At 35.5% G+C, this 14,183-nt stretch overlaps 1 protein-coding gene across 21 annotated transcripts in view; it reads left to right on the top strand.

Annotated features, from left to right (window-relative positions):
- Nucleotides 1-14,183, top strand: part of USP40 (ubiquitin specific peptidase 40) — an 81,685-nt gene that overhangs the window by 2,148 nt on the left and 65,354 nt on the right. For 20 of the 21 annotated variants that reach the window (XR_004969431.1, XR_004969432.1, XR_004969433.1 and 17 more), the window contains 6 exons: nucleotides 1,684-1,751; nucleotides 3,090-3,203; nucleotides 4,101-4,265; nucleotides 5,943-6,089; nucleotides 8,791-8,934; nucleotides 11,840-11,968. Coding sequence is in view for 16 of the 21 variants with exons in the window: in XM_036319937.1 (XP_036175830.1) it covers nucleotides 1,684-1,751; nucleotides 3,090-3,203; nucleotides 4,101-4,265; nucleotides 5,943-6,089; nucleotides 8,791-8,934; nucleotides 11,840-11,968 (767 nt within the window). In the remaining 5 variants the exon portion in view is untranslated. The remainder of the gene's footprint in view (nucleotides 1-1,683; nucleotides 1,752-3,089; nucleotides 3,204-4,100; nucleotides 4,266-5,942; nucleotides 6,090-8,790; nucleotides 8,935-11,839; nucleotides 11,969-14,183) is intronic. The other variant, XM_036319940.1, reaches the window with a different exon arrangement.

Raw genomic sequence — 14,183 nt, 5'->3', positions numbered from 1 at the left:
CAACCTTTTCGGGCCCTAATTTCTTGCTCCTGTTTCTCTCTGCATGTTTATCCCATTCCCATCTCTGCAGACTAGCTTCCTCCACAGGAGTCTTCACCTCCGCGTTGTCTTGATTTCAGGGTGAACGTTATTTTGCCTTCACATGACCCTGACTGGGGCCCCCAGCTTTGTGTGGTTTTGTAGTTTAGCTCTCCACAGTGTCTCTGTTTTCTGAGGACGGACAACCTGGTTCATTCGGTGTCTACTGCCACATTCCCCTTACCACCACTGCACGTTTATCAAATCTTTGTAACATTCTCTGTTGCTTCTGAGCTTAAGAAAGACTTCCTCCCTCCAGAGATTTAGTAAATATTTACCGTGTCCCCTTCCGAGGGCCATTCTAGTGGATTGGACTGCATATGGGATTTAAGAGTGGGGCCTCTTCTTGACTCCATCCCCACCATAAAAATCTCTCCCTGTTGCATTCAGTAATTCCACCATAAGAATTTTTCTGTCGGAATTTTTCTGTCGGATTTTAGTAGATCCCTTGGGGGTGGGGGGGGGGGGCGGAGATAGAACTTTTCCAAGTTTTAATATTGTTGAAGTTAAAGGGCAACTTAAAGTAGAAAAGTAGCCTTAAAAAGAGACTGAGGCAGGTGTTTGGGGTGGAGCAGGTCATGATGAGTACCCCTAAGCAAGAATAGGGCTGAGAGTCCCAGGACATCTTCTTAGCAAAGGGGATCACCAGCCAAGCATGTGGGTTGATATCTTAGTGGGGATTGTGAACTCCTTGTAAGGCCTGGCATGAATCCCAGTGCTTATTGAAGGGGAAGTATAATTGGGAAAGGGTAAGGACTGGGGGAGGAAAGTGTTGGAGCTTCTTGGAATCATTTTATGGAGTTAGGCTAGATTGGGTTTCACTGTACTCCCAGTTTAGTGTTGCTGAGAGTAGTGGGAGATGATTGTAAAAGTCCTTGTAGTTCATTTTTTCCCAGTTCCCCCCAGGAATTACGGAGGAGTATAACATTCACAATAGTAATCACTAGGCAGGAGTGGTTGCCAGTAAGGGACAACACCCATCCCATCCCTTCTCTCCCTGGAGTATATCAAAGTTCCCAGTAGGAGTTCCTATCTAGGTTTGAATACAGACTTCCCAAAAGATTCATATATTTCCTCATTGGGTGGCATAGCGAGATGCTGTATTTAAAAAATTCCGGGGACTGGCTTGGGTTACCAACTTACTTTTCTAGGTAAGACCACTAACATCTGTTATCACCCTCAACCCAGGAAAAATATTTACATGCCCCAAAAAGGAAGGGTATAATCTCAGAGTTAAAGGTGGTCCTTCTCAGGAAAGGATGGCTTGCTGTTGATCAAATACAGAACTATTATTTGTTGTATTTCCTGATACTCCTTAGGTAGCTCTAGGGACCTACTGCCTATGGCCATCACAGATTTCTGATGTTTCTGCTCTTAGTTTTATATGAATAATTTTCCTTTTCTAGACCTTTCATGCTGAAACCTTAGCATGCCCTTTATAGTCAATGCTTAAAAATAATATTACTAGAAAGTAAAATGTGTAAAGGTATAAACATTGCTGCAATCATATTGCTGAATTGTTAACTGATTTTATTTATTGGTGGCCTTGGTTTTCTAAAATGAAATAATGTCACTTACATCTCTGATTCTACTTTTTATGTCTAGAAGCTTTATTTTCTCTTGGCCCAGAAGAGCTTGGTTCTTTAGAGGAAAAGGATAATCCTGATGCAAAGGTATTAAATCTATGATTTACAGGGGTGGTTGTTGTTTTGGAGTACTGAGGGAGTGTTTTTTAAGGAAGGAATTAAATTTCTTACAGAAATCAATAATTTTATTAATTAATTACCAAATATGATTATTATTTTCAGAAAGTGACTTAGCTTATACCCTACTGACAATGGAACAATTAATTTTTCAAATGTAATGTCTCTGCTGCTGCTGCTACTGTGTTTATTCTTTCTTCTGGTGAAGGAAATATTTGCAAATGGTCCACACTAGCCTAACAAACTCTATTTAATGCACTTATTTGTAATAACAACAAATAACCAGTATTCATTCACTTCGGTATTCTGGAAATAAATTGAATGAGGAATTGGTTTATCATAAGTGCAGATCTAATGATGTTCCTCCCCTGCTTAAACATCATTCAGAAGTTTGTCGCTTTCAGGCTAAAATCAGTACTTCTTACGAGGAGTCTTTCATGATCCAGCCCAGTGCTTCTCAGGCCACCTGTGCAGCAAAGGGCCAGTTTTTGTGTATTTTTAAAAATTCCCAATCTGTTGCAGATTATACTTCTGTGGGATATAATAAAGATGTCATGACAATGTCAGATTGCCATAAAAGTTTCTAAAGGCTGATTCTCACTTTAGATGCTTAAATTTGGTCTGCAAACTAGGCTCTGACCAGCTTCTCTGTCAGCCCAGGCTTCCAGCCCAAATAAGACAGGAACAGGCTTGGAACCTACGGGAAGAAAGTGAGGCAGGTGCAGCCCGTCTATGACTGGAAAATTCCTCATGAGAGTATGTCTGTATCTGAGGCATTTTAGAGAAAGAATGAACTATTAGAGACTTAAATTACTATCCGTCTGTAATCAATGAGGTAGTTTTTTAAGGCTTCTTTGGGTTTTAGTATTGACCTGAACTATGTCTAGGTAGAAAACTCCAGATAGCTAAAACGCTTTGGATTGAGTTTTTTTTTAATTGATTGTTTTTACAGAGAGGAAGGGAGAGGGATAGAGAGTTAGAAACATCGATGAGAGAGACACGTCGATCAGCTGCCTCCTTCACACCTCCTAGTGGGGATGTGCCCGCAACCAAGGTACATGCCCTTGGCCAGAATCGAACCTGGGACCCTTCAGTCCGCAGGCCGACGCTGTATCCACTGAGCCAAACTGGTTAGGGCTGGATTGAATTTTTGAAGAAAAACAATCACCCTTTGTAATAAGATTTGTAAACTTTCTTCTGGGTGAACTGAGTGAATTAGGAGATATAAGAAAATTAGTATGCAGTTCTTTTAAAATCCCCAAACCACATTGAAAAGACTTATTTAGAAATGCATTTGTTCTCATTCAGGTTCGAATCATACCTTTACAGTTACAGCGGTTGTTTGCTCAGCTCCTGCTCTTAGACCAGGAAGCTGCCTCCACAGCAGACCTCACTGACAGCTTTGGGTGGACAAGCAATGAGGTACGGAGGTCAGCTTCTCTAAGAAACATTGCCGGCAGTGACGAGTAAACACTGGTTTAATGTTATCTAACTTCTTTAATTTTGTTTTAGGGTCTCAATATACTATTTAAATATTTACTCTCTTGTTGTTAAATAATTACAAGCCAGAACTATATTTTTGGACACTTGTTTGCAGGGTTTTATGAGCAGTTATGATTTGGGGGTGGGGAGAAGGTTGTGGATACAGAGAGAAGTATAGGAGTTTATTTTTACAATTTATACCCTGAGAATCTTTGTATGGACTAGTTGAGGTAGAACACCTATTACAAAGAGCTTACCATTTATATAGCAAACTGCTTGATCAGCTTAAAAAGCCGCCTAGCAATAATTCTGTCTGCCTCTGTGACGTGCTCTTGGTTTTGAATCCGGGTTTCTGATTTGAACATATGCTTCAAGCAAAACTATAAACTCATCCTTGGCAGGTCTTTTCACTTTCCTTTCCCGGCCTTTCTCCTGTCTCTCTTCATTGTCTTCCTGTGTCCTATTGTAAGACTTTCTTTCCTTGTTCTCTTTGTGTCCCTAAGGGTATGGCACTGTGTACAAACACAGAACATTTGACAGCAACAAGTAAATAAGCTGTTAGTTGTATAAAATAAAACCAAGTATGATTTTTTTTTATGAAATAGATGTGCTGCTCTGCCTGTTCATATTTTTGTTTTGTAATAAAACTGAAAATAGGTGGTGGTCTCTTAACCTGTTCTCAGCCCGTTTAGATTAGTCATCCTTATGTTTGATCGAGGCTTACCTTTGGATTTGATAAATCTTGTGGGTTGTTTTTTTTTTTTTAACATCACTTTAAAAATCTGTTTTTAAAAATGTGAAGCACAAAATCATATATAAAAGTTACCTGTTTTATAGGAAATGAGGCAACATGATGTGCAGGAACTGAATCGAATTCTCTTTAGTGCTTTGGAAACTTCTTTAGTTGGGACCTCCGGCCATGATCTCATCAATCGTCTATATCATGGGACCATTGTTAACCAGATTGTTTGTAAAGAATGTAAGAATGTCAGTGAAAAGCAGGTGAATATGCAAGTGTTTTAGTAATAAGTTATATTGTTAAGAATAATTCATACAGTTAAATTTGTGATGTACCATGTGAGGATTAAACTGTTTATTTCTGGAAATCACTTTATTGGTTTTTTTCTTTTACTCTCACTACACCTAAGTCATAAGTTTATAATCCAGATTTCTTCATGTAAACTGAAAGAAGCAAATATCTTAAAACATAGTTTTAATGTTTTATTCCTTACTCTGATAGTTAGAAAATAGAGTTGGGAGATGTTTGCAAGTAGAGATCTGTGGCCAAATAAAGAAAGTGACTTCATCATGGTTAGTGGTGGAATATTATCAAGTTAATTAGGGAAGTAATAAAAATAGGGTATTGACAAATATTTGTAATTAAATATTGGATTTAGTTTATTAATGTCTTTAAGAAGGTTCATTTGTACATTTATGCTTATATTTACATGTTATATGTTTTAAAATATATGTTTATTACATATAAACATATATAAAGCCATTATAATCATGTTTAATCCAGTATAACCTACAATACTTTGTCATGACACAGATTGTCCATTCAATATAATTGGAAATTTGTTCATGTAAATATAATAATCTCCACTTACTCTACCTATCTTTGACAGCAAATGATTTAATCTGAACAGCTGTCCTTTAATAAAAATCTTTTGTTATGGCAAGAGTTATAGAAAGTTTCTGTATTTGATAGTATGAGTAAAAAATTAAATGCCATTTTCTAAATGTTGCATTAATTGCTTTTTTGGCACAGATATTTTCTTCTCTTTCTATTTTTTTATGAGTACTGGGGATAAAAGATACTTTTTGATTCTTTTTGTCTGTGCTAATAGGTTTGGCCAGCCTAATTTGGAAATATTCAGGTGTTGTGTGTCTTTGAATTACTATATAATGACCTCTATAATAATACATCACAAACAAATTTCAAACCATTTTGTATATTAAGGCACATGATAAATTACAGAAATTAACTTTTCACATTCATATATTACAGACCATATCTAAATGTTACTTGTATTACTTTAGATTTCTATCATGAACTTAGCACTGTTATTTTATAATCCCAATAATGCCTTTAATGCTATTAAAACTAAATATAAACTTGTCAGATTTTCCAGGTTTTTATTACTAAAAACATGTAATTCAAATGAAGTTACAGTATAATTTATAGACTCCCATTTTGCAAAATATCCTCTTAATTTTCATTAAGAATACTTTTGTATCTTGGCTCAAAATTATGTTTTTTTTTTAACTTCTTCAGTATGTGTTAAACCAACCCTGGCAGAATCAGATGAGTAAGCAGAATTTCATTTGAGTATTCAGCCCTCCCCTTGCTGTTCTAGTCTAGGGACTCGACACTAATAAGTCCTACATGTACACACTTCTCAATTCAGATGTATATTTGTCATTTGTCTTAACTCCTGATAAAATAGGTTTTATTGTATCTACAATGAACTCGTTCCTGATATATTTTAAGCTCAGTTACAGTTTGTTTTAGAAAAGATAATTTGGTTATGAATTTCACCATATCGGATCAGGAGATCTATACCTTCATATGTAAAGTATTTTAGAAAAAATATATCTGATTATTTTCATTATGTGTATGATATATATGTGAACTGTGAAAGTGTTTTTTCTGTTTTATGTTTATGTGTATTTTAGGAAGACTTCTTAGATCTAACAGTAGCGGTCAAAAACGTAACAGGTCTGGAAGATGCACTCTGGAACATGTATGTAGAAGAGGAAGTGTTTGATTGTGACAACTTATACCACTGTGGATCTTGTGACCGGCTGGTGAAAGCAGCAAAGGTAAAGACAGACACTCTGCCTTTTCTTAGGTTGCCCACTTAGTACTTTAGCAAGAAGGTCTATCAAGTGAAGTCAGCTTGTTTGAAACTGAAGCTGCTAATTAATACTAAGGATCGAAAACACATTTACATGTTATATATCTATATTTTAATTATTACAGTAAAGGCTTTTTTAAGCTTTCAACTCAATAATTTTCTCCACTTCTTTCTTTCTCAGGAAAAAATTTATTTGTACCTCAGTGTTTCTTAAATACACCTTTTGTTGATAAACTCCTCACCACCACTGCTTTTTGCAAATTACCATTACAAAGAAGGCAATATGTTTTTATTTCTGCCAGCCAAGATGCTTGTTGAGCTTTCCTTTCTTTGTCTACCACTATGAAAATAGATGGCTTTCTTTACTTTCTGTATATGCACTTATTTTACAGTTTCGATATATGTACATATCCCCTTCCCAACTCTAGCAGATCTAATATGCCCTAATAAAAGGGCTTGACAGTACTTCTAGGTTTCTTTTTGTATAGCAAAGCAAAACACAGGATGAAAGGAGGGTAGGATGTAAGCAACGGTTTTTTCTGCAGTGTGGCATCAACTCCGCTGCTGCCATTGTTATCCACAGTGGTCACTATTCCACTGCTGGTGGATGGTATCATAGGCTCTTCCTAGCATGATGAACTGGAGCTCGAGTCACTCGGTGGTTATTGAGTACTCACTGAAAGAACAACCACAAAAGACATATCTTTGCAGTTACTCTGTTACGACAATAAAAACGTATTTACAGCTGATAATGACTGACTTTTCTAACAAAGAAAATGAGGAATGATTTAGATAACACACGATATTGATTTGGATCCTGGTCATTGTAGGTGAAAATGTAATAAAAACAATAAACTCATGCCTGTAGCTTTCACAATAGGATTTGAACCAGGGTAAATATTATACTGTTTAGTCCATACTTCTATCCAGCCTTTATCCCTTTAGGAACCCTAAATAGAGAGGTTTATTGTTTTCTTATTTAGTTTGTATCTCATCTTTGGCATTACGACTACAATCTAATAAAATAAATATAAAATTCAGAGGATAAAAAGTTTTGAAAGATACTTAAATACATTTTTAGTTTTACTTGGGCTTAATTGGCACATTAGTAAAACAAAAACCTTTTGTTAAACAAAAGCAGTTCTTTTATACATCTTGTATATCATTGGTTTAATTCTTTTTCAGTGGAAATATTTTGATCTTGATACTTTTTTAAAATACGTTTTTATTGATTTCAGAGAGGAAGGGAGAGGGAGGAAAGGGATAGAAACATCAGTGTGACAGTCTGTTCGATTCTTCTTTGCCTCTAATTTTTTTCAACAGTTTGTAATATTGTTGAACAATAAAATTTTTTTAAAAAGTAAAAAAAAACCAAGACACCAGTGTGAGAATCATTGATCAGCTGCCTCCTGCACGCCCCCTACCCGGAATTGAACCATGACTTCCTGGTTCATGGATTGACATTCAACTGCTGAGCCACATCAGCTGAGCTTATCTTGATACTTTTAAAATTACATTCAGTTATAGTTGCATTAGATTTATTGCATTCTAAATTTAGGTTGTACTACCTAAATTAATGCATATTTTCTTGTTTTGAGCAGTCTTTCTTTTCTCAGCCACATCGTAGTTTAGTTTCTTAGACTTATTTTTTGAGCTTGTTTGAAAATCTACCATGTGGTTAAATTGCTGTTTTATCATTTAACTTTTTTTAATTATCCACTTGATTTTTAGGATTGTTTTACATACATTTTTAGGAATGTTTAATATTTATGATTTTGGATAATTTTATATGTGGGGAAGGATGTTTTGCCCCCCTTACATGCCATTAGTGTAAGAGGGTTGGGAAAAGCTGATGACTTTTTTAAAAAATTGATTTTAGGGAGAGAGAGAGAAATATCAGTTTGTTGTTCCACATATTTATGCATTCATTGGTTGCCTCTTGTACGTGCCCTGATCTGAGACCAAACCCACAACCATGGCATGTCAGGATGACACGCTAGCCAAATCAGCTACCTGGCCAGGGCTAAAAGCTGATGACTTAAAAAAAAAAAAAAATGCTTAATTATGTGGTTCGTTTTAAAGCAAGAAATTTTTTAAAAACTTCTTACCTGCTTGTAAGAACAATAACTATAAAACCCCAATCAGTAGATCTTAATGTTTGGGGAGTTAGAGCACTTTTGAAAGTCTAATGAAAGCTATGGATCTTCTCCTCAGAAAAATACATGAACATGTACAAATTTGATATTTCAAGGGCCCAGATCCATTGAAAGAGATCTGGAGATCCCAGATTAAGAGCTCCAGTTCTTAGTAAATAAAAGGAAGAAGATGAAAGGCTAGGACTTGGGCAGGAAAGAAACATTGTTAGGGAGGGGACTATCCAGTTATAACATGCTCATCAGATAGCCTTGATTTTAGGGTATGAACACTAAAAACATAAAATTGGGTTGTAAATTTTAGTTGTAAGCATAAATGAGTGATACCACTTTTAGTCCTGTAAAATAGATGAGTTTATATCAAGGGCTATATTCAGTTCATCGTGATGAGTTTGTGATTTAAGGACATATTCCTCTTAAAATTATGTCATAATTTGCTTTTTTATATGTTAAGAAACATGTATTCTTTATGCAACTGCTTTTTAAAAACTTAAAAAATTTTTCTTTTAACAGTCGGCCAAATTACGTAAGCTGCCTCCCTTTCTTACTGTTTCGTTATTAAGATTTAATTTTGATTTTGTGAAGTGTGAACGATACAAGGAAACTAGCTGTTACACATTCCCTCTTCGGATCAATCTCAAGCCTTTTTGTGAACAGGTTTGAACTCTTTTATTTTTAAATTCTTTTTTTTCTCCCTCTCAATATTGAATTCTTAACTGACCTGGTTTTCAGTTGGCTTATTGCAGAATCTCAGCCATGGCACTATGCTGTCCCATGCATTGTAGGATGTGAGGCAACATTCCTGGTTGCTACCTGATGATAGCAGCAACCTCCCCCTCCTCTCCACTAGTGACAAAAATGTATTCAGACCTTGTCAGATCTCCATGTCTCCTGCAGGAAGGGGAATTGGTAAAATCACTTCTAGCTGAGAACTCCTGATTTATTACAGTCCTTTTGAATTTCCAAAGTATGGATTTGTTCTCACTTCTTTTTATTAAACTCTCTTGAAAAAGCTTTGATATGAAATTTAAGAGCAAAATTAGAAGTCACCTCACATTAAAAGAAGTTACCTTAAATTGGCACTTTGCTATTTGGATTTAGTTTACTTTAAATGTAGTAATGAATTACACATCTAGAAAGTGAACAGGTAGCTGCAACTTCACTAGCCTGGGATTTGTAGTACTTAAGACTTGGGCAAGAGAAAGTTTGAAAACAAATTAATTGCATAATCAACCTACTTTATAAGCCATTTAAAAATATTTTCTATGTAATTGTTATACATGTCAAGATCACAATGACAAGACTGATGTATTTCTTGTTACAAATCATTCTTTATATGTTTATTAAAACCAGAACATTTATTAGCTTGCTATTGAATTTCTATGCATGAAAGTAATTTTTAAAAATATTCTTAAATTTAGATGGGTCTTCCTCTACTTCAAGCGTAATTACTGAGCTTTTTGGTTGTTTTATTATATGAATTAACATTCAAAGGTTGTAATTTGTGTTGGCCCTGAGTTTGTTATTGGACACACAGAATAAATAGTTTTTCCAGTGTTGGTGGACTTTTCCCTCCATTTACTGCCTGAAAAAAACACACACACACATAAAAACTGTTTTTCAGGATAATTGAGTTAATTATTTTTTCCAGTTTTATTGAGAAATAATTGACATGCATCAGTTTATAAGTTTAAGGTGTACAGCATGATAGCTTGATTTTCATGTAGATGAAATAATTGCCACAACAGGCTTAGTTAACATCCATCATCTCATGCTGGGGTCCAACCCCAGCAGGTCCAGGGGTCCCCAAAGGTGTGGACGGAGTTGGCGAAGAAGGAATGCTAGGGAGACAGCGTTCAGTTGATCAGCAGCCTAGCCAGGATCTCTAGCCAGGATCTTCAGCCAAGTTCTGGTCTGGATCTCCAGCGAAGTTCTGGTTTGGATCTCCAGCCAGGTTCTGTGTCCATGTTCTCTTGCTAGGTTCTCCAGGTTCTCCAGCCAGGTTCTGTAGCCATGTTCCCTCGCTAGGTTCTTCAGCCAGGTTCTGTCCAGGTTCTCCAGCCAGGTTCAGTCACCAGGTTTTAGTCAGGTTCTCTTGCCAATTTCTGTAGTCAGGTTCAGTCCAGGATCTTTTGCCATGTTCTCTCCAGCGAAGTTCTTCTGTCTCTAGAGAACGTTCTGTGTAGGTTCTGTGCCTCCTGGTTCTGTCTTCTGAGTTCTGTGTTGTTACATCTGTATTTATACCAGTTGATTCCAATCCTATCAATCTCTATTACAAAGGTTAGGGCGTTTCTTATCTCCATTCCGGGGAGTAAAGATTATGTAGCTTAAGCATGATTGTTCGTAGTTAAAGTGATTAATTACCCGCCTGGCACTTAGTTAAGAGGTTTTATTCCCTCCCTAACTTCAGGGGAAAATCCCTGCCTGGGGAAACAACCTTTCTCAGAGACTTTGGTTAAAACACATAGTGCCAAAAAGGTGAGCAAACATATTAAGAACAGTATGCCATATATGCCAGGTCCCTTGAAACAGCAAGCATGGACCGGCTCCCGGCAATCTCATATAGGAAAAGTTTTGTCCTTTTATAAACAGCAGTTTGTCAAATGATTTTTAACATACTTTGAAATAACAAAACTGAAATAAGGAGAACATTGAGCACTTATCCAAGGAATTTGCAATATTTCTTTTTGATATCTGTGTTAATGAAAAATAATTACCACTTCTCATCTTTGTTTATATCTCTCTTGTCTTTTGCCTGAACCAGACATTTAAAAAAAGAATGCTGCTTACTTTAATAGTATAATTTTTTAAGCAAATACATTTTCTCAAATAATTGGGATCCCTTCAAATAGCACCCATATGCAAAGTATCTCTTAACCTAAAGTAGATTTTTCTTTTAAATGCCAGTGTAGGTATTCATCTGTTGGGTCAGTCATATTATAGAGCGCATTAATTACAGAAAAGTTTGATCATAGAATTAATAAATTAACAAAAAACTTTTTCATTCCACTAAACTGCCTCACAAGCCCAGCTAGTATTCATAATTGCTAAATTCCTCTTATATTCAGAGGACCAACATGTCAGGAGCGGTGACAGATACGGCTTTGACTTTGAGGCACGTGACAAACCTAGTTGGAACACAGGAAAAATTTACCAGCTCAAGACCACATTTATAAAGTGGCAAAATAGGTATCATAACAAAGATGGGCTTGCCAAGATCACAGACACACTGATAGGCAAGTGTGTTTTGTTATCACATTGGTTTACATGATCTTAGCCAAAGTACATAAAAGTAGCATCTTGTTTGGGTATGTGTTTTCATATTTAAGCAAGACACAGAATGTGATTGGTGTAGTGTGTTTGGTATTGGATCAATGATAGATAATCTTCTAAGAATTAATAATTTTAAAATTTAAAGTCAGTTCAAATTTATCTTAATTTACCCTTAAAGAACAATAATAAACAGTGAAATTTTTATTTCAGTAGTTAAAATTCTTTTGCCCTTTGGTTATGTATCTTCCCACTTTGTGTAAACTATATCCATGTTTATGTTCTTTTGTAGAGTCAACTGGATGACTTGGAATACATGTATGACCTCTTCTCAGTTATTATACACAAAGGTGGTTGCTACGGAGGGCACTATCATGTGTATATTAAAGATGTCGATCATTTGGGAAACTGGCAACTTCAGGTGAGCATGGACATTAGTTTAGAAGTATCTTTGAAATATTTTTCCTTTTTTAGTCCTATTTGATGAAGATAATCTTTTGCCATTTATTATGTATTCACTCTGTGGAATACTTTTATAGGCACCGAAAGTGAGTATAGATAGTTTAAAATTTTTATTTCTAAACATTTTCATACTTACAGAAACATAACCAGCAGAGTACAAACACGTCCTGTATACTCTTCACCTAGATTCTCCAATTAACATTTTGCCACATTTGTGCAAGCACACACTCTTTGTACACACACATGCACACGTGTGCGTGCACATACACACAGTGTTAACATTATGATTATTAGTGCTGAACCATTTGAAGTTAAGTTTATCCCTAAATACGTCAGTGCTTATCTCGTGAAAATGAAGACATTCCCTTACATAAGCAGAGATCAAAATAAGGAACTTCAGCACTGATACCATCTTTTTAGCTAACATTTAATTTATATTTAGATTTCACCATTTGTCTGATCCAAATCCTTTGTAGCATTTTCTTTCCCACTCTAGTATCAAGTCCAGGATCACGAACTACATTTAGTTAGCATATTGCTTAAGTCCTTTATTTTTTTTTTATTTTATTTTTTTTAAATATATTTTATTGATTTTTCACAGAGAGGAAGGGAGAGAGATAGAGAGTCAGAAACATCGATGAGAGAGAAACATCGACCAGCTGCCTCCTGCACATCTCCTACTGGAGATGTGCCCGCAACCCAGGTACATGCCCTTGACCGGAATCGAACCCGGGACCCTTCAGTCCGCAGGCCGACGCTCTATCCACTGAGCCAAACCGGTTTCGGCAAGTCCTTTAATCAGTAATTCCTTAGCTTTTCTTCTGTCTTTCATGGCACCAACCAAAGATGATGAAGATTTTCTTCCTATGTTGTCTTCTAAAAGTTTGTGGGATTTTTTTTAGGTTTGGGGTTTTTGGATTTTTATTTACTTTTAAAAACCTTTATTTTACATTTATTGGGCTGACATTGGTTGATAAAATTATATAGGTTTCATGTGTACAGTTCTATAATGCATCATCTGTATATTGTATTGTATGTTCTTATCCCAGTTAAAAGTTTGTTTTTCATTTACATTTAAAATTTCCTTCTTCCTGGAATGATCTGTGAATGTTGTGGTATTGTTTTTTTTTTTCATTTGGGTACCCAACTGCCCATTACCATTTATTCAATAATCAATTTTACCCACCAATCTAGAATGCCAATCCTGTTATATCAATTGTTTATGTATGTGTGACTCCATTTTGGGACATGCTTTTCTGCTCCATACTTCTTTTCCATTCCTAGGCAAACACCACATTGTTAATTTCTGAGCTTTAAAAGCAGGCATGCCATGTGGTAGGGCGAGGTCTCCCTCTGTGTTATTCTTCAGGAGGGTTGTGCCTATCCCTGCTCTTTATGCTTCTTTGAGCATTTCTAGAATCAGCTATTCTCTTAGATGCTTAGTGGGGTTTTTAATCTACATATGAAAACAATATATCTTTTCATTTTTTAGTGCTTCTTTAACATTTTATGAAAAAGTTTTGAATAGTCTCAAGAAAAGAACTTCCAGATGTTCTGAGGAAAAGCCTGAACTGAGATTCTAGTTCCAATTATTTCCAATGGGCAAAATTATGATGCATTACTCATCAACCCCAAACTCTCCACCAATTTTTTAAATGTAACTAAAACACAATAAAATGTCAAAATGTAAGATACAAATCATTATGTTAATTAGGATGTAGAATACTTAAAAACATATCTTCTTGATTATCAAATAATTAATTATGTTATTAATGAATAGTTGCTCCACATGTAGTAATGTGGCTTCTGTTAGTGCTGAGTGAGAAAATGTTGTAACACTGTATTGTGCTAGAAGCTTTACTTATCTCACAATCCTAATTTATAGATGAGGTCAGAGAGATGAAAATAACTTGTCCAGGATTATTCAAGCAAAGCTGGAATTCAAAACCATATACAAATTATATTGTTCTTATTGTCATTTCTCCATCTTGAAACCTCCATAACATAAACATTCCTATTTTGTTAGTTACCTTTTAAGGAATTGGAGATTTTTTATATTTAAAAAATTTTTTTTTCATTTTATATTAATATTACTTTGTATTAGTTCCAGATGTACATCATAGTGGTTAGACAATCATGTACTTTACAAAGTGTTTCTCCTGTGATAGAAACTT

Source organism: Myotis myotis, unplaced genomic scaffold (assembly GCF_014108235.1).
Source record: "Myotis myotis isolate mMyoMyo1 unplaced genomic scaffold, mMyoMyo1.p scaffold_m19_p_8, whole genome shotgun sequence".
In the NCBI taxonomy this organism is placed as follows: Eukaryota; Metazoa; Chordata; class Mammalia; order Chiroptera; family Vespertilionidae; genus Myotis; species Myotis myotis.
This window is presented reverse-complemented; position numbering and strand designations above follow the sequence as displayed.